This window comes from Magallana gigas, chromosome 6 (genome assembly GCF_963853765.1).
Source record: "Magallana gigas chromosome 6, xbMagGiga1.1, whole genome shotgun sequence".
NCBI classification, from domain to species: domain Eukaryota; kingdom Metazoa; phylum Mollusca; class Bivalvia; order Ostreida; family Ostreidae; genus Magallana; species Magallana gigas.
The window spans coordinates 52,981,931-53,001,166 of NC_088858.1; the positions used below are offsets into that span (position 1 = coordinate 52,981,931).

The following is a 19,236-nucleotide window of genomic DNA, read 5'->3' on the forward strand; positions in this document are numbered from 1 at the left end:
AGTAGTTTAGCTAAGTAATAAAGCACAAGACCGTGTCAGTAGACTTCCGATTTAGTTTCTTAAAGGGGCATGGTCACGATTTTGGTCAAAAAAAATTTCCGATTTTTAAATTTACAATGCTTCAGAGGCATTTTTAATAGGCAACCGAAATTTGAGTGTCATTTGTTGAGTTATAAGCGAGTTACAGAGCTTGAAATTCTTCGCTATGTAAACAAAGCGTTTGTTTACATTTTGAATGTTGAGGTAAAAATATCAGTTTCAAACCTGAAACGAATATGTTAAACGTTAGGAACTGTTTATCTATGCTTAAAATAAATAAAAAGATAGACAAATAAGCTGGAAAAAGATTTTTTACTGGTATAATGAACCTATGTAAACAAACACAGGGCACGAGCCTTGTTTACATGACAAAGAATTGTGAGCCCTGTTTCTTGGTTATAACTCTACGAATGACTCTCAAATTGTATTTGATCATTAGAAATGCATTTCTAAAGCATTGTAAATAATAAAAACATAAAAATAGAATTTGACCCAAATCGTGACCATGCCCCTTTAAATAAGAACAGGACAATGTTCCAGGTAGGAAAATCAGTCAAATAATTAGAGCAGCCTACTATTGGTCAGTCCAAATTCTGAGGAGCATGTCACTTGTTGAAGTTAGAATAAATATTTGTGTTCATGCCTGTGAACACTAGATACCATCTCAGACATACATGTAATCAAACACATTGTTAAATATAAAATATCATCTCTCTGTAGACAATCTTGCCAAAAGTTTAATTGAGTTAATGTTCAGGACAATGTCACTGGTAGCCAAACTTGCCAAATGTTCAGGACAATGTCACTGGTAGCCAAACTTGGCAAATGTTCAGGACAATGTCACTGGTGGCCAAACTTGCCAAATGTTCAGGACAATGTCACTGGTAGCCAAACTTGTCAAATGTTCAGGACAATGTCACTGGTGGCCAAACTTGCCAAATGTTCAGGACAATGTCACTGGTAGCCAAACATGCCAAATGTTCAGGACAGTGTCACTGGTGGCCAAACTTGCCAAATGTTCAGGACAATGTCACTGGTAGCCAAACTTGGCAAATGTTCAGGACAATGTCACTGGTAGCCAAACTTGCCAAATGTTCAGGACAATGTCACTGGTAGCCAAACTTGTCAAATGTTCAGGACAATGTCACTGGTAGCCAAACATTGCAAATGTTCAGGACAATGTCACTGGTAGCCAAACTTGCCAAATGTTCAGGACAATGTCACTGGTAGCCAAACTTGCCAAATGTTCAGGACAGTGTCACTGGTAGACAAACTTGGCAAATGTTCAGGACAGTGTCACTGGTAGCCAAACTTGCCAAATGTTCAGGATGTCTGACCACCTCAGTGGTTGTTAAACTTGGCCATCTAAAAGTACTATTTAAGTAGTAGTGAGGCTTTGTCATCAATGATGTCATCTCTCTCACTGGAAATTAAGGATAGTCAAATATTTTCTCATTCATAGTTATACATAGTTAAATGGTCTCTCATTGGTAGTTAAACATAGTTGAATGTCCTATCATTAATAGTTAAACACAGTTACATGTTTTCTCGTTGGTAGCTATACATAATAAAATGTTCTTTCACTACTAGCTACACCAAGTCAAATGTTCTATCATTGATAGTTACACATATTTTTAATGTTTTCTCATTGGTAGTTATACATAGTCAATTGTTCTCTCATTGGTAGTTAAACTTAGTCAATTGTTCTCTCATCGGTAGTTAAACTTAGTCAAATTTCTCTTAAAGGTCTGAATAAAACCTATTGTAAACCAACTTTTATTCACGTGAAAGAAATTTTCCTGAGGTCAGCTAACCAGTATATTATTTTTTAAATGAAATGCATCTCATTCGCTAAAATAAGTTGCTGCAAACCAGTTTATTTCCAGTAAAATGCAAACATTAAGTTGTCGTAAATAAAAGTTCATTAACAGTAGTCAAATGTTCTCTCAGTCCTAGTCAAGACAGCCAAATATAGAAAGCATCATTGGTCACTAAAACAATTAAGATCTTATCAATTAGTTCCCAGGTTAGCCTAAGTGGTAGTTAAAGTCAGTCAAATCTCGGAACTATATCACTCTGGGCACCTCACAGGTTGTCAAACTGATCCATTTTGCCAGGGACCATCTCAATTGCAGTTACAGTTAATTCTAATGCTCTGGGGAGTATGAAGCCTATCAATGAAACTTCTATCATTTACAGATATTTTATGACTGATATAACTCTACACATTATAGCATTCATAAGATGAAATCATTATTAGCAGGAGCCTCACCTGTGCCTTCATAAGACCTGGTTTTTCTAGTTTTTTCTCGATTATCTTCAGGATCTTTGCTGATAAAGAGACAGCAGGATTCGGACTGCCAGTGTCAGCATCTGCAGAAGGCAGGGACAGAATCTGGAGAATCGGCAACACAAGGGAGTCTACCTCCAAACCACACAGATTCTCAGGGACGCTGTCCAGAATTTTCATGACTGTAAATAATACCGGTAGTATAAATCAAGTACATCAAAACTTGCAATTTGAAAAAATATTGTCCACACACTGGACCCAGTTTAGTGAGTACATCACATGGTTCAACATCAGTTGAAAAATATGGTGCAAAGTGAAGCAACAGAATTTTGGAGTTCAAGACAATATGAAATAATGATTCTGAACTCAAATACATGTATTAACTTAAAGACCAGATTTTTAAATTTTTTTTTTGTGTATGGAAAATTTTGCAAATATAAAGCAATTGTTAAGACTTTTTAATTTACAATTTTTTGCTACTTAAAAGATTTTTATGGAAGAGAAGAACTGAGTGATATCATATCTGTGTATTTTATTTTTTCATCATATTCAAAATGAATGCAAAACATTAAAAAAATAAACCATAGGTACGGCATATAAAAATTAAAATCACAATTATTCTAGACTTAATCATTTTTTCTTAATATTTACACTTGAAATTTTATCACAATCTTTTGATTAAAAATAACCTTCAAATGGGCAGCTAATCTATCTATGTTAAAAAGAAATTTTAAAAATGAAAATTATGGTGGCACTTCTATTCATTAAAACGAGCTCATGGACACCCCTGCGAATGTATTCGGAATGTTTTATTAATTGTTGCTAAGTATGTAATAAATCCAGAGGTGCTTGAATGAAAGTTCACGAGACTTCACCGAGAATTGTTCAGTTCTTGTGAAATTTCAAGCAGAAATATGTGTTTGGATAATATTCTCAAAATATGTAAGTACTGGTCGGTTTTCATATCATATCCTTCTTTGATTTATGTTAAAACATGTAAATCTATTAAGATATATGTCTTATTTCATCATCTAGTGGTTATTCAAACTAAACAATGATATTCAGAACAGAATCATTATTCGTGTTCAATCACTCCACACATGGTTAAAAATATAAACATTGGGTTGCTAAATAAAATCATAGCTATGTTTGATGCTTGTATTGTGCAATACCATGCTTTTTAAAAAGGAATGGGTGTCTGTTTTGTATAAAAACTTTAAGTACATCAAGCCATTTTTAAGGAACATTCCGCATAAAATAGTATAGTCTGTTTTACTACTGACATTATTACTAGGTCAGGTGCAGCCCAAAAATTAATCCTTAGGGGAATTGCTACTAAGCATGTTAATTGATGCAACAGCAGGAAAAACCTATATATTCTATTGGTACATTAAATATATTTCTAGAACTCATCTTTATCCACATAAAGATTTTATATTTGACTACAAGTACATGTACCTAGATTCTAGGAAATAGACTATAAATACAAGGCACCATTTTTACTGGGAAACTGAAAGGGTCAAATAAAACCACGTGGTCTAATTTTAAGCGACAATAACATTCACATGAGTGATGGAGAGTCCCAAATAAGCTGTATCTCACATTTCTTTGATCTACATTTTTTTTCTCCACTGGAGATTCTGACAAATTGCTCATGTTATTGATTATGAATAAAACCCAACTGTTTTATTCATGGGCTGTTTGTAATTGGACTTTCATTGTTGATAAAAAAAACAATTTCCACTCATATTTAAGTGAAATATAGATAAAAATTTATCTGTCTTCAGAAATTTCCAGAAAAGAACAATTTTATAATTTTATTCTAAATGTTGTTAAGGATGGCGGACCTAATTCATATCTACAAGAAATTTTTTATTCAAATTTTTATATAATGTTAATCAGTTAATGGTGAGTGAAAATTAATTTAAAAATTACATGATCATCGACTTCCTTATTTTACTGGGGGCGTTTCATATTTTGGGCACAAAAATCCTCAGATATAATAGAAAGAAATGGGAAATTTCTAGGGTGTGGTATAAAAACTGATATTTCAAAAATCCTGCAATAGATTTTTTACTCTAATTAAATTGTAATATTTAGAAGTCAATTAGCCTACCGATGAACAGAAAAAAAATATAGGTCATCGGCCTAAATTCTCCAAGGGGTTTAGTCAAAGTTCACAGCATGGGTCATTTTTCTTCAGAAATATCATTGAAAATAGGACATAATTAATTATTGCCTGATGTTACATTAACTGCTTTATATATAAATATTGTTAGGTTAAGGTATAAATTCAATATCTACCAGATTATAAGACTATAAACTGCCTTTGGGCATTTTAGGATTTATAAACTGTGGAAATATAACGAACTTGTCGCAAACAGAGGAAATTCAGACTTTTTTTATCTTAATTTTTCTCCACTAAAAATATTTTGACATATACTGTGGTTTCATTAATATTAGAGGGTATCAATTTTTGTGGATAAAGTAAAAATCACAGTTTCAAGGATATGTAAATTCGTGGCCAACTGGCCTATTAATACAAAATATTAATAGAAATTGCACTTCAATGAACATTTAATTTCATGGATCAGCTTAACAACGAAATCCACAAAAATTGGTATTCAACGAATATTGATGAAACCACAGTAACAAATAATGTTAAGTAGAATAAAAATTTTATTATTTTCACTTATTCTGATGTATGTAATTATGACAGTCATATTTATAGCATATGCGCGAATTTCTGCGCAGAGGTGCGAAATCTTGAATTGGGTCCGTCGTCCTTAACATGTGAAGACAGAGGAGTTTACAGGATTTCTCCGTTGGAGAAATGAAAGAAGGGAAGGCAATATACTAAGGTCATACACATACTGCTAACGTAACAAGCAGCTGATTAAAAAAGCCCTGGTTTGATATATTAAACACATATGTTGACATTCTAGTAGCAATAGTATAGATTTCTAGCATTAAATAAGCCCTGATTTGATTTAATATGTAGGTTGACATCTAATTTATCCATTTCTAGATTTTAGTGAATTAAGAATAAGATAAGCCTTGGTTTGAATTTTTAAAATGAAATATGAGTAACCAGACAGTATATATACAGTATATTGAGCAACTTTAACACAACTTCTGGTTTGTTACTGTAGATTCCTAATCAAACACGAAGAATTAAGGTCAGACGACACATTCCTCGATATAACTTTTTCCAAGAATTTTTTACTGATTTACCACTACTTTGACAAGCTTTCTTGCAAAAAATAAGGATATCTTACCAGGCATTTCTGCAAGATACGAGAGTATGCAATTTCCTATATAATCTTCTTGAAAATAAACTTGAATTGCTGATATAAAAATGTTTGGCATAAATATATATATATGAAACATTAGAGCTCCACCTTGGCGGAGCCAGGGCTTGAACTCATGATCTTATGAACCCACTGTCCAAGCATTGAGCAGCCACTGCTCTAACCACTCGGCCACCTAATCATATACATATATACAAATAAAATTTTAATCATTATAAAAATGATTATAAATAATAATAATTTTATTGGAAATCTTTATTACGGGGAGATTAAAAAAAGGATGCTTGAGGAACGTGTCGTCTGACCTTAATTTCTGTGTAAAATCAGGAGAAACAACCTAAACGAATTTTAAAATCTCACCATTATTTTCTGAGAGTTGAAAACAATTATATGTAATAAGGAGAAATGGTCTACATGCATTCATGATTTTATATTCTCGCGATTTGATATAAAGCAGCAGGATTTCAGAATTCAGTGCTCGCGTAATATAAGGAATTTACAGTAGCAGGTTGATCTGTTTTACCAGTGGCTAGTAGATGGACGGTCTCCTCCCCCTCAGTTCTGAGTAGCAGAGCTCCCAGGGAAATCAGGTTCTCCCCTGACTGAAGGGCCTACAGAAATAGAGACAGAGACTCATCATCAAAGATCCAGGTAAATATCTCAACCCAATAGGAAAACTATCTCATTACATCATAAACAGAATCATCAAAGACACAGGTAAATATCTCAACCCAACAGGAAAACTATCTCGTTATATCATAGACAGAATCATCAAAGACACAGGTAAATATCTCAACATCAGAGGTAAATATCTCAACCCACAGGAAAACTATCTCATATCATACACAGATTCATCAAAGACACAGTTAATATCTCAACCCCAAAGGTAAATATCTCAACCCACGGGAAAACTATCTCATTTAATTTCATCCTAAAACCACAGGTAATGTCATCTTAATATCAAGATACAGGAACAAATCATCCAAGGGACATCATTAGAGATATAAGAACAAACTTTATTATTATAATGACAGAATCTTTTCCTCACAAATTCAGGTACAAGTACATATTTGTTATAACTAGGCATTGTACACCAAATATATATGCATAAAAAATATTCAAGTACTAAGTATTGTGAAAAAAAACGAACTTACAGATGGGATTTTTTCTGCAGCCCTTAAAAGGTATTTGGTTACCATGGATATATCTAATAATTGAGCCTGAAATTCCCAGCAAAGGTCCAGCAAGAAAGTCAGAAGTTTCCTGAGAATTTTCTCTGTTTCTTGAACTCGAACCAAACACACGTCTACAACTGCCAGTACTAACATGGCCGTGCTTCCTAGAGAGTTCACATCTTTTACCTGCATCATATAGAAAAAATCTGTACAGAAAGGAGTAAATGTTTATATTTACATTCCACATATTTTTTGCTTGTAAAGTGTGTTGAAAGCTATGGCAGTTATAACACTGTAATGCACACAGGATACTCAATGGTTAAAATGATGAGTTTTATTATGACGTCACAAACGTTGAACACTGTTAACTGCAACGACACAAGCGAAAATCAAAGTTCACGCTTGCGGCTGTTACTGTGGCTCTTCCATTGATATGAACTTACCCTTAGGATAAGATAGGAATTTTAAGGTATAAATCACATTGTCAGACAAGGCATGAAGTTAAAATAATGTAAATATAAGCATTGAATCATGATTTTTTGAAGTATACAGTCTCCTAACTGCAGCGATGCTTGCATACAAATTTTCATAACGCGCTAATGCGTGTTACTCAATTTGTATGCACACGTCGCTGAAGTTATGAGACTGTATACTTCAAAAAATCATGATTCAATGCTATAATAAACTCATCAAAGTACTAAACATCTGTACATCTTTATTAAATCAATTAAAAAAGTAAAAGAATATAGGACTGGAGCAAAATTATTAATTGATACCTGAAGACAAGGCAAAATATTGGCCAAAAATCCTGTTATTTTCCTTAACATGATACTGTCTGATTGGCTGGCTAGGGCAAGTAGCTCCCTTTGTAGGCAGACTTTCATTGGCTGATACTGAGGACTCTCTAGTGGTTCCACAAAAACAAACTTCAAGAATGGCTCAAGGATCTCTACCGATATTCCTTGGATCCTTTGGAAAATTATACCAAAATGATGAAAATTGAAGAAAAAAAGAGTCCCATGGGCTACATTTCTCACCAGAATACCTAATTCAGGTAAATTGCTGACTAACATTATTTAAAGAGGATTAAAAAATAATGTCTTAAATGCAGAAAAATTATAAAATATTGGTGTAAAACAAACAAAAATACTTGTCATTGATAAACCTACTCTATCTAGATTGTTATCTGAAATTTCTGCAAAAAGTATCATTTTTTTTATATCAAATTATAAACAACATACACTGACAACGTTTTTGTTCAATTCCTGGCATTGGCTTTGAAGCTGAATTTCCTAGTAACAAATAAATAGTGTTGGTTCTCTATATACACACATATCAGAGACAGTCATCAATGTTTTAGAAGTCAAACTCACAAAAAAGAGCTTAAATACTTTTAAAGTCGATAAACTTCATTTAACATTGTGCTTTAAAGATCAAACTACATATAAAGGTAGGATCTCTAAGCTCTTTGACAGGTTACTGGATAAATGGCTGCCTACATCAAGTTTTCACTTCCGGTATTCAAACTTCATGTGTTATTTCGAAAGTTACCTTAGTTAATGCTTAAAGCCAAATTTCATTCAATTCCGTTGTCATGAGTTGTTCAATCAAATAAAGATTTAAAAGCAAACTAGTCCCTTGGCTCTATGTAGATCAGAAAAAGTAATACGACATAGAAAGAGATGGGTAGTTTGCACTTGTTGGCCCCTGTTAATACACTTAGTCTAGTACAGTCTGAATTGACTCATTAAAAACCATTTCAACTTGCCTTAACATTGCCATCTCCACAAAATTAAACACAAGTTCATTTGAAAATAAATCTTGACTTTGCCATCAAACAAACTATCATCCAATCACAAAAGAAAATAATTACATAAAAAGCAACAGTTTATTGCTGATGTAAATGTTCGTGACTGTAAACATGGATAACGATATCGGATCCAAAGACTTGAACCTTTGACTGATGCCCACGTATATCAAATTAGAGGCAAGGAAAGCCCTGTGGCCTATTTAGGCGAGAGAAATTTAATTTTTAGTTTTACGGATCCGCCGACCCAATTTTTCCGATTTTGTAAAAAAAAAAATAATGAAAAATAGAAATTCGTATCTTCGGAAATTTTTCCGGAATTTTCAAGTTTGACCGATCTTGGTTTTAAAATTACTTTATTTTATTTGAAATCTGCAAAACGTTTGACAAAGGGAGCTTTTAAAATCAAGTGTAAGCGTCTCTATAACATGGAGTATTTAAGATGGAGGTCAGCCATGCATGGTTTGGCTTAAAAGTTTTTATGAAAAGCAAAGAAAATATGTCATCCTGAACAAGTTTAGTAAGGTTAATACCAATGATCTTGAAACAAACACAAAGTACACAATGGATAGTGGACAAATTAAACTTAATATTATAAGTTCAAGCAAATAATATGTAATTTTGATTATTAAAAGTTTGCCCCCAGTTTTTTATTTTTTTTATTTTCCCTCCTCCGACCCAAATTTTTTACCAAAAAATCCGTAAAACTAAAAATTAAATTTCTCTCGCCTTATCTATAATAACTGTTAAGCAAGTTTAGCTCTGAAGTTTTTGTATGACGGCGGGGGTTTGTTATTTTTATCTCATTCAGCATGAATTTCTATTTAGTACTAAAAATTAACATATATTCTTTGCATGGTATCATTCTTTAAAAAAAAAGGTTTACTTGGATTATAACCTCAACGTAATTTAAACTGTAATTTAAAAGTTCTTAATAAAAACAACTTTAATGGTTTTGTTGTTATCTAATAGCTATGATGGCATACAAAACTTTTCAATAATATTTTGTATGACATCACAAACAAGTTCATTTACCAACATTTCCAACCAAGAAGCTGAAAATTATCATTTCCTTTGTCCTAGATACTGAAAGGAGCATTGGGCTCAGGAATCAGCCAACTTAATCACTTAAAACTTGCTGTAGTCAATGCAAGCAGCCATTTTATTCTAACTGAAAAGTACCTATGCAGAGCATGAAAATGACATTTCTGTGGTTAAATTATGAAAAGCATACAGATTTTTAATACATATGACATGACATTGCTAGAAGTAAATCGTAGTGTTTATTTATCTACATGTAATTTTTTCCCCAACAAATCTGACACTGTACTCACTTTCAGAGGATTCATACGATGATCAATTTCCAGGGGAATAAGAATTAAAGCTATATTACCCTTTTTCACAGAATCCAAAAATTCCTACTGTGACATTTTTTTTATGTTACTCTGTACAAAAGCATTAACAAGAAGTTAGAAATTCTTTATTTCCATTTTTCTCCAACATTCAAACTTCCTATTATGATTATGGCAAAGGTTAAACATCATAGATTTCATATCTAAACAAGTTATTTGATGAGTTAGAGGTTTACCTTTCATCTTTCATACTGCAGATTTTGGTCACTTGGTTGCCTAGCAGTGTCCAGGAATCAGGTCGATTGGTCAAAATAGTGATGAAGGGGTGAGGGGGAGACCTGTCAATAGATTTAATGGTTTGTAAGTTAGAAAGTAGTCTTCAGTAAAAACAACTTGTACATGGTGTAGTTTAGCCCACCAAAATCATTTGGTAAACATAAAATTCACCCAGATGCAGTTTTGTTCATTGAGAAAAAACAAGTTAAACAAATTTGAATTTGCCCAGATTTAAACTTGCCCACTGAGAATGAAAATCTAGTCTAGAAATAAAGTGGGAGAGAAATTCTGTTCCTGCAGGCAGTATAAATGCTGGTCATAGATATCATTCTTGAAAAGTTGGGTGTTATGGAGAACACTTTAGGAGGCCGACCACAGTAAACAAAATACAGATAATTTTTTTTTTATTTTTTAAAGAAAATCTAGTTTTTCAACAATTTTTCCCTTGTATGGTAGGTAAGCTTTGTCATTTATTTTTATAACATAATGATAAAAATTAATGAAACTTTGTAGAAATTCGCCATAAAAAAATTGCATAGAAGAAAAAGTAAAAATTGTATATACTGAATACTATATTCGCAGAGTACTTTTTCAATAATTTTTTATTAAATCCATCATACCAATCTACATTTGTAATACTCCAAATTTATAGCAATATTTGGTGCATTTTGATATTTTGAGATGGCCTGCACAAAAAAACTAGATGGCAGAATTTAGTATTTTTTACATATCAGGTAAAAATGATATTACTTATCACACATTGCAACTTGAGGAAAATGACTTTTGTAGTATTCTTTTACAGCTTTTGAAGCTTCAAAGTGTGAAAAATGACAATTTCCTATGTATAAATAGTAAATGTGCCTGCACTTGCAGTAATCATAAATATTCATATGTTCATATAAAAAGCCTCACATGCCTTGTTTCGTTAATCAAAAATCAAATTTTGAACGCACTGGTTTCAAAAGGAATAAAGATACCTTGTACTAGTTTCCACAAAAAATCAATTTACACAGAGCAATTAATACCTTATTATCAACAGCCATAACTACGGTATTCAACAAACCAGTGATGATCACAGAGAGTTTCAGCCTCAGGGGCAAGGCTTTTACAGTCATTGTCTTAGAGCTCTCTCTAGCTCTCTCTCTTCTCTCTCTCTCTCTCTCTCTTCTCTCTCTCTCTCTCTCTCTCTCTCTCTCTCTCTCTCTCTCTCTCTCTCTCTCTCTCTCTCTCTCTCTCTCTCAAGTTGTTAAGTTTGACATTTAAAACACCATAAAGTCAAAAACCAGTGTCTCGGATGACTGAATAGCAAGATTTTATTTGGTCCATCTATCTGTGGTACAACATAAATCATCGCTGCCATTACCACCTGGTGTAGGACATCGAGCCCAAAAAAGTCTAACATATGGAAGTGCCACCAAAAACATTACAACTGAGTTTAGACTATTAGGGATTAAAATGAAATGCTATCAGAATACATCTAAAATTGCCTTCAATGACGCATTTAAGCATCAATGGGACAATTCGAATTTGATGCTATTAATATTTTAATTTCCCCAGCTGATGCTTTTGTAAGGGTAATTCTCAATTTTCAATAGTGGTAATATCAATGTATTATGCTGCTTCATTGTGTAATTTCTGAGCTTACATCATTATTTTAGACATAGCTTCCTTTATTTGCTTGATAAAGCAATACCTTCTACTGATTGAATTGTTTTTGTTTGTCCATTTAGACTGTACAAGAAGTGGTTGTTTTCTGGAATAGACAGCACTCACCAGTCCTATTCATGTTTAGTGTGAATCTGCCATCATGGACTAAGATACTGACCTCAGGGTGTAGGGGTTCATGTACCCATCCTTAGTGCCAGCCATCACTGCCGCTTGCCACAGGAGCAACTCTGTGGTACCCTGTACAATGCCACATAAGTTCCTGTCACAACAAAAAAATTCAAGATTAGGTAGAAAGTTAAAACAAGATGCCCAATGTTTCTAAAAATCAAAATAAATCTTTGATGAAAAAAAACTGTTGATGAAAGAAAATCAATATGTAAATGGTACATAGATGCTATGAAATCACACTTTTTGTTTATTTTACATTTTACTAGAAATTCTAAATAAGGTTTAAATTTTCTAAACAGTCTGCATAATTTTCAGTAGTTAAAGTTCTATGTACTGTGACATTAAAAAGAAGTTCTGGCTTCTTAATTGAATCCAAAGATATCATAAATTGTGATATCGATCTTACTCCTAAACTTATCTATTGACAATGAATGTGACCGAGAGCTATATATCATGAGAGTATAAACTTGCATTACAATGTAAAATCAAATCATTAAATCCTATAGAAAAAAAAACAAAAACAATGAATTGAAACTAAGACATCATTGAGTGGTGACCATTTCAAAGGGCCCTTTGAGAAGGAGCAGAATAATAAAAAAAAATGGAGGACTATACTTTGGCCTTAACCTTTATCTTACAAATTTAGTTAGGAGAGTAGGAGAAAACATGTTACCCTGACATGGGCCAATGGGAGAGTAGGAGAAAACATGTTACCCTGACGTGGATTTTTAAAAGAGGTCTGCTAAGACTTTGACCCAGAAACTTGATTCATGATCACTTTACCTTCCTTCTCCATAGATAGTTTTTTACGGTAAAGTCTGAATAAGATTGGGCAAATTAATTATAATAAAAAAACTGGATTTCAGAGAGAATTCTGCTATGACCGTTACATCTTACTTACAAATGAATTTCAAGGTCATTGCAAAGCCTTAAAAAATAAACACTCTTTTTTAAAGAATGGGCTAGGTATAGTTCAGGAAGGATGGTACTGACAAGATTTTATTTACAGAGGTTTGATATGACCTCAATCTTGAACTTTGACCTTTCAAGGTCACAGCAAAATCTTTATCTAAAGACATTGCTGATGAAAAAAGAGCCAGACTGGAGAAAGGGGGAGTATATATGGTCCAGACAAAAATTTTAACATAAGTCTGCTACAACCCTAACCTTACACCAAGAAGGGTGGTTCAAGGTCAGTGCACATTCATCACCCAAAGGTATACTGTGGTTGGAGTATGAGCCACATTGGGTCAAGAGAAATATAAAATGCCTAGGACAAGTGATGTTTGACAGACAGATGAACATACAGATGGATGAATGAACAAATACATTGATAACTTTATAGCACATGAAGAGCTGGGCCATATTAAAACAACATTATCACATTATTTATCAGAAAAAGAGTAGTTAACAAAGTTATCCAAATTGAATGCCATGCAGTACAGAGCACTGGTTAATCAAAGAAAACAGCTTTTCAGCAATGCAGATTATCTCTGTCTGAATTTGAGAGACACGTCTCTGTAATTACAAGATCTTTTACTTCATGTTTGATAAATCTAATTTCTCTACCAAATAAGCCCATGGCTTTAACAAGCATTTACTGGCTCCTACATTCATGCTTTACTGATGAATGAATTACTTTTGAAAGAAATTTACATCCCGGAATCTCATCAAGGTCCAGTGTGAGTTATAAAGAGCAAAAGACACAATTATCTTAATCCACGTAAAATCAATAGGATTGATTTTTACACTCGGTGGTATTTCTGTTTTTAAAATCACTGGTTCAATCTATTTTAAGACACCAAAAAAAGGACTCTGAAGACGGATAATCACTTTATTGGATGTCTAGAATTAAATTTGTCAGACAATATACAGGAAAGGGTTTTAGTCACTCCATGGGAATATTTTATTCAACTTAAGTCTTCAGTTTTATACTTAAAAGAGAGATTCAAAGAGAGATGTTGATGACTGTTATTCATTAGATATCCGTTTTCCTACTAAGCAGTTTGGACACTAAATGAAACATATTATAAGATTCACTACTTTATAATCATTTACAAAAAACACAAAAGTTAAACTTTAAGAAAATCCATTTGTTGGTAGTTCATTGTTGGTAGGTCTGATAAAGACGGCTCTACTAATGGAGATAAAGGGGATCAAGGACGTGATACCTAGCAATTACAGAGTCCATGACACTCTGAATCCACCAAGACTTACTTTGCAGTTGGTACTTGATTGAGGAACAACTCCTGGACAGCCGTGAATTCGGCCAGTCCCTCTCTCACCAGCTCCACCATTACACCGCATGCTGCCTTGGCAACCACTGTGTCTGCGACACCACATTTCTCCTCCAAAAGTTTGCATGCCACACTCTGTAGAAATACACAATCTAATTTTTGCCACTTAAAATATTGTGCAAAAGAAGCCAATCATAATAAATATTTATGCTTTCATTAGTTTACAGTGATATGTTGAAGAAAAAAATTGTAATAAATTGCACTTGTGCATTTTAATCTAGGTGGAATGCTACACCAAACTTTTATTAAATACGTCGTTAAAGTATCATTTCAGAAACATGATTCTGCTGTTCAAAGAAGGATATATGCCCTTCATTTTTTTATACCAATTTTTTTGTATTTTTTAAAAATAAATTAACAAATTTGTTTTGGCTGCAAGTAACACACTGTACAGTTTGAAAATTAGTGCAAAAAAATGCATGATATCAATATCTAATAGACCATGTCCATGAATGTCTTTAAGACATACTTTTTTTTAATGAAAAATTATTTAAGAAAATAAAGCACATCTTTTGTTCATATTTTTCGACCCTTTGGATGAAATCTTTTGAAGAAACTTAAATATCTCTAAAAGAAGAAATATAAAACAATCATTTTCTTAAAAGAAATTGAGTCAAATTGGAGAAATTTTTAAAATACTGCTATATTTCAAAACTGAACCACATCCGATCAAAATTAAACTTATTCCTACACAAACAATAGAAAATTTAAACATATAACTATCCTTAAAAAATTGTTGGTGTATATGTAGAATTCTACATTAAGGTTTTTAAAAGGAGAAGGGCTAAAAGTAAATGGGCCCAAGTTGGATGTAAACTGTGTAACTCCACTGCTATTCACTTGGTGACTCTACATGTCATTGGAGTTGTTTAATGTAAAGATAATCTATGAAGGTATTTGTATCAATTATTAAATGCATGCAAAATTGAGCATTATAACATTAATGTTCTCCAGTTGTGGCTGTCGTATTGCTGATACAACACTTACCTTAGGTGATGAGACAGTTAACTTATTCTCTGTGGTTAAGCTCTTTCTAACTTCCTCATTCAGTTTGTTTAGTGCCTAAAAAACATTGAAATTTTCATTCAGAATAATTAACATTATATAAATAGTGCCTGTTTGGAAGGGTTAGAGTTGAAATTGACACCCCGAGGAAAATCAATGTCAACCGACACGAAGCGGAGGTTGACAATGGTTTTCGAGGGGTGTCAATTTCAACTCTTACCCTCACAAACAGGCACTATTCATTTTATTATACCGAATGCCTTAATTCTATATAAAGAAAACTTTACAGAATAACGCCAATTCTATGGCGAACCGTATATGTGCATGTAACAATTCGTTGTGTTACCCATTGCCATGCATGTTGCTAACACAGAGGGTAATAGAACAGATTATCAACTGAGTCTAAACCAATCAGATTTAGCCAATTAACATGAAAGTATAATAAATTAGAATTATCAGATGACTATATACAAATCACTTTTAGCGCAACCATTTCAGTTTGTAATGGGGCCAAATTTTTGTGAATTCTAAAATTCCACAGGTTTATGGGGCGTAATATCATTAGGTAGGTTAATGCTAATAGGAGTAAACAAACAAATTTCTATCCTTTAATTCCATTTCATTTTAAGTAAACTGTTAATGCATAAGGACATTTGCAACCATGACTCGAATCAAACGAAATCCACATGTCAAGCAGCCATTTAATATTTAAACATTTTGAATTATTGGTATACTGAGCCCGATTTTTTCCACACATTTTTTTTTCCCAAAGAAAAATTTCATCGGGGCAGGCCATTTTCAGAGAGACAGAGATAAGAATCTAAAAATAATTTTTATGTGGCCTGCCATCCACCTACTTTTTGTGTTATTTTACCTCCAGTCTGTCACTTGCAATTTAACTGCGTAATGTAGACACAACAGTCATAGCTGCAAGTTTTGCATTTTACTTCTGATTCTCATGTACTTAAATTTCTGGACTTACATATTGCATACCAATTTTAGCAAGAGACATCTCTCTACCTAATGATAATCATTAAAAATCATTTCATGAATTTTAGCAACATTCATAATTAAGCCTTCAAGTACAGCAACTCTCACTTTCATAAAAATATTGATGGGTACTTCATCCAAAACTGTCCCTTGCTGCCATATATACTATAAAGGAACCAAGTGAATAGACATCAAACCAGCACAGTCACACAGCAATACAAATCATCCTTTTTCTAAACATAGGTAATCACAGATTACAAAGCTCACCGAGACAAGACATCACCCTTATGAGACTTCACCTTTAAGAGACCACCTTTATCATATAAAATGAAAATCATACTTTATGATCTTGGATATTCATGGATTCTGTTTTGACACAATATCGTATATCATCTGTTAAAAAATTGTATGATAATCATATGTTCATTTGTTAATCAATACAATAATATAACATTAAATATTGCATCCTATCATATTTACAACATATATCATATAATAAACAATGATGAGATATGATTTTGTAACGTTTGATATGACATTGTATTGTTTTATACGTTATTGTATTTGATCAAATAATACAATATCATTATATATAAAACAATATAGTATTATATTACAATATCATATTACATAAAACATCATAACATTGAAACCTTTGATATTATATTATAGAATATACAATATTATATCATATGATACAATAATATATTTTACAGTATCATACAATACAAGTTCATGTGATGTGATAATATATCATATTATAAACCTATATCACATTATACAATATCGTATGATATGATATTATATAATATTACAATTACTGTATCATATTATACAATTTCATGTGATATAATTCTATATTAGAGAACCTAATATCATATGATACAATATCGTATGATACAATATTATAGAATATACAATATTATATCATAGGATACAATATTATATTTTGCAATATCTTATGTAATAGTATCATGTGATAAAATAATAAATTAATAATACAATATAATATTATACAATATTGTATCATAATATACAATACTATACATAACGATATCATGATACAATATCATAACATAAAATATTTTTAAAAATTGATACAATATCATATCGTATCATATAACTTTTTATAATATTACATATGATATTATATTGTGTCATATTAAACAATATTGTTTCATATCAAACAATACTATATCATAGGAATCATGTTATATCATTTATCAACAAACACATCTATCTATTGAGCAGGTTTGAGTGAGGTAGGAGATTTCTTTAGCATCCTTGATAATGGAGATCAGGCTCTGCATCTGAAGCAACCTCTTCGTTTCATTTATAATATAGTTAAATCAACTATGCAAGCTATCATCTATAAAACATGTGACCTGTTCCAAAAAAAACTAAACCTCATCCAGCATCCAAAACCTATCGCTCAGATTCAGCATTCAAGCCTGTCAGGTGCATCATTATACATAAGACGCATCTCCATGCAAATTTGGTGAAGAACTAAGATATCATCATCAGAGGGCACTAGCAATTGAAACCTTTACCTGCTCCAGCATCTGCAACCTATGGCTCAGATTCAACATCCATGCCTTTCAGGTGCATCTGTATCATAAGACACACCATCCATTTAAGTTTGGTGAAGTTAGGACCTGTAATAACTAAGATATATTTTTTAGCCTCCTTGATAATGGAGATCAAGCTCTGCATCTGAAGCTTTCTCTGTGATTCATTCATACTACAGTTTAATCAACTATGCAAGTTTGAAATAGTACTATTATCTATTAAAGATGTGACCTGTTCCAAAAAACTTAACCATATCCAGCATCTGAAACCTATGGCTCAGACTCAGCATTCAAACCTGTCAGGTGCATCAGTATCATAAGAAGCACCATCCATGGAAGTCTGGTGAAGTCAGGACAAGTAATAACTAAGATATAATCATCAGAGGGCACCCGTTTCAAAAACTTTAACCAGCTATAAAAACCTTAACCTCCTCCAGCATCCGAAACCTATGGCTCAGATTCAGTATTCAAGCCTGCCTGGTGCATCAGTATCATAAGACGCACCATCCATGGAAGTCTGGTGAAGTTACGACAAGTAGTAACTAAGATATAATCATCAGAGGGCACCTGCAACAGAAACTTTAACCTGCTCTAAAAACCTTAACCTCCTTCAGCATCTGAAACCTATAGCTCAGATTCAGCACCCAAGCCTGCCTGGTGCATCAGTATCATAAGACACACCATCAATGCAAGTTTGGTGAAGTACAGACCAGCAGTAACTTAGATATTGCTATCAACGGGCACCTGCAACAGAAACTTTAACCTGCTCCAAAAACCTTAACCTCCTCCAGCATCCGAAACCTATAGCTCAGATTCAGCACTCAAGCCTGTCTGGTGCATCAGTATCATAAGACACACCATCCATGCAAGTTTGGTGAAGTACGGACCTGCAGTAACTTAGATATTGCTATCAAAGGGCACCTGCAACAAAAACTTTAACCTGGTCCAACAACCTTAACCTCCTCCAGCATCTGAAATTTAGGACTCAGATTCAGCATCCAAGTCTTTCAAGTCCATAAGTAGGTTCAGATGCATCATCCATGCAAGTTTGGTGAAGATAGGACAAGTAATAGCTTAGATACAAGACCTGCAACAAAAACTTTAACCAGGTCCGGACGCCGACACCGACGCCGACGCCGAGGGTTTAGCATAAGCTCCCCCTGACTTCGTCTCGGTGAGCTAAAAATGTGGGTCAGAATAGGAAAGAAAACTGCCAAATCTTAAAAACATCAAACTTTTTGGGCTAATTACTTCATCCCCAACAGAAACAGTCTTGAATTGTACTCCCCT

The 19,236-nt window shown here is 33.1% G+C and overlaps 1 protein-coding gene across 1 annotated transcript in view; it reads right to left on the reverse strand.

Moving 5' to 3' along the window:
* The window catches only part of LOC105347554 (focadhesin), a 125,061-nt gene that overhangs the window by 78,965 nt on the left and 26,860 nt on the right, over positions 1-19,236 (reverse strand). Inside the window, exons 3-10 of the mRNA XM_034467150.2 lie at positions 15,371-15,445; positions 14,304-14,458; positions 12,076-12,177; positions 10,211-10,312; positions 7,592-7,784; positions 6,795-7,001; positions 6,164-6,251; positions 2,312-2,511 (exon numbers count right to left, since the gene is read on the reverse strand). Of these exons, the coding sequence (XP_034323041.2) occupies positions 2,312-2,511; positions 6,164-6,251; positions 6,795-7,001; positions 7,592-7,784; positions 10,211-10,312; positions 12,076-12,177; positions 14,304-14,458; positions 15,371-15,445 (1,122 nt within the window). The remainder of the gene's footprint in view (positions 1-2,311; positions 2,512-6,163; positions 6,252-6,794; positions 7,002-7,591; positions 7,785-10,210; positions 10,313-12,075; positions 12,178-14,303; positions 14,459-15,370; positions 15,446-19,236) is intronic.